Here is a 1,915-nt window from a genome sequence, read left to right as displayed (position 1 = left end):
CACCCCGAGGCCATTCAGAGTCACCCCGAGACCTCTCAGGATCACCCCTAGGGCTTTACCCCGTTCCGAGGTGCCAATCTGTGGTACCCCCTGACAAAAGCCACCCCTTCCCCCTGTGCAGCGCCCACCCAGGGTCCCCCCGGCCACCCTGGGGACACTTTCCCTCACTGCCTGTCCCCTCCGCAGCACCTGCGGCCCCGGCGGGCAGTGGCAGTGCGAGGACCACGCCTGCCTGATGGACGGCGAGCTGATAGACGCGGTCAACAGGGGCAACTACGGGTAAGGAGCGGGCACGGCGAGGGTGGCACGGGGACCCTTCACCCCTCGGTGCCTTTTTGGGGTGACCCCGACCCGTGTCCCCCATGTCCCCCGCAGCTGGAGAGCCGCCAACTACAGCCAGTTCTGGGGGATGACCCTGGAGGACGGGATCCGGCACCGCCTGGGCACTTTCCGTCCCTCTCCCACCGTCATGAACATGAACGAGATGCAYGTGAGTGGGTGCGGGGAAACTGAGGCACGCCCGAGGGGTCGTCCCCCGCCTGTCCCCCCAGCGATTCCCCACCCCTCGGGCGGCTCTCGTGTTTGGAGACGGCAGCTCAGCAAATTCCCCCGGACAATCCCCGGGCTTGCCAGTGTTGTTTTTTCCCCCCTCTCCTCCGCGTTCGTTTCCCATCGGAACGGCGGCCCCGCCGCTGCTGACTCAGCAAAGCCGGCCGCCGCCGCGCTCGATCTCTCCCCGCACCCAAAAGCGGGGTGGGCATCGCCCAGGGGTCCCGGGGGTCCTGGAAGGGCGAGCGGTGCACGCCCGGCCCCGCGCTCCGGAGTTTGAGGTTTAATTTTAGAGGCGTTTCCTGCGCTGGGAGAAGCCGCGGGGTTGTGGCCGTGTCCTCCCCAGGAAGGTCGGGGCGGTGGCGGAAAGGTTGGGCCAGAGGCCACCGCGAGGGGCTGTGACACTCAGAGCTGTGCCCTTGAGGTGGCACCGAGGGACTTGAGGGGTCTGGGATGGGACCTGGTGTGGAGCCCGAATTTAGGGGAAATTGAGGGGTCTGACCCCTCCGGGATGAGGCAGCACCCAAATGTTTGTGGTTTGTGGTGATGTTCCTGTCCTGAGGGGTCCCTCAGTGGGGCTGGGGGACACTAAAGCTGTGTGGGGACAATCTCAGAGGGTGGCTGGGGTGGGAGTAGGAGGAACTGGGGTCCCTCAGTGGGGTTGGGGGACATTAATACTGTTTGGGGACAATCTAAAGGGTGGCTGGGATGGCAGGAGGAGGAGCGGGGGTCCCTCAGTGGGACTGGGGGACACTAAAGCTGAGTAGGGACAATCTCAGAGGGTGACTGAGGAGGCAGGAAGAGAACCGGGGGCCCTGCAGTGAGGCTGGGGGACACTAAAGCTGGCTGGGGACAATCTCAGAGGGTGGCTGGGATAGCAGGAGGAGGACCAGGTGTCCCTCAGTGGAGCTGGGGGGACATTAATGCTGTTTGGGGACAATCTCAGAGTGTGGCTGGGATGGCTGGGATGGCAGTAGGAGGAGCGAGGGTCCTGCAATGGGGCTGGGGGACATTAATGATGGTTGGGGACAATCTCAGAGGATGCCATGGGGTGGCTGGGATGGCAGGAGGAGGGTCTGGGGGGGTCCCTGTACCCTAAGTCCCCCCGGCCCCGCCCCGCAGATGAACATGGATTCCAACGAGGTGCTGCCGCGGCATTTCGACGCCGCCGCCAAATGGCCCGGGATGATCCACGAGCCGCTGGACCAGGGAAACTGCGCCGGCTCCTGGGCCTTCTCCACGGCCGGTGAGCGGGGCGGGGACAGCGGGGACAGCGGGGACACAAAGGACAGCGGGGACAGCGGGGACAGCGGGACAGCGGGACAATGGGGACAGCGGGACAATGGGGACAGCGGGACAGCGGGGA

General features: G+C 65.4%; 1 protein-coding gene across 1 annotated transcript in view; it reads left to right on the top strand.

Annotated features, from left to right (window-relative positions):
* Positions 1 to 1,915, top strand: part of LOC130587235 (tubulointerstitial nephritis antigen-like) — a gene marked incomplete at its 5' end in the record, with an annotated part of 11,037 nt that overhangs the window by 5,804 nt on the left and 3,318 nt on the right. Inside the window, 3 exon segments of the mRNA XM_057388205.1 lie at positions 187 to 279; positions 376 to 490; positions 1,672 to 1,822. Of these exon segments, the coding sequence (XP_057244188.1) occupies positions 187 to 279; positions 376 to 490; positions 1,672 to 1,822 (359 nt within the window).

The sequence above is a fragment of the Malurus melanocephalus genome, unplaced genomic scaffold (genome assembly GCF_030028575.1).
Source record: "Malurus melanocephalus ecotype Western Australia unplaced genomic scaffold, MMel_1.1 scaffold_1670, whole genome shotgun sequence".
NCBI lineage: Eukaryota > Metazoa > Chordata > Aves > Passeriformes > Maluridae > Malurus > Malurus melanocephalus.
This window is presented reverse-complemented; position numbering and strand designations above follow the sequence as displayed.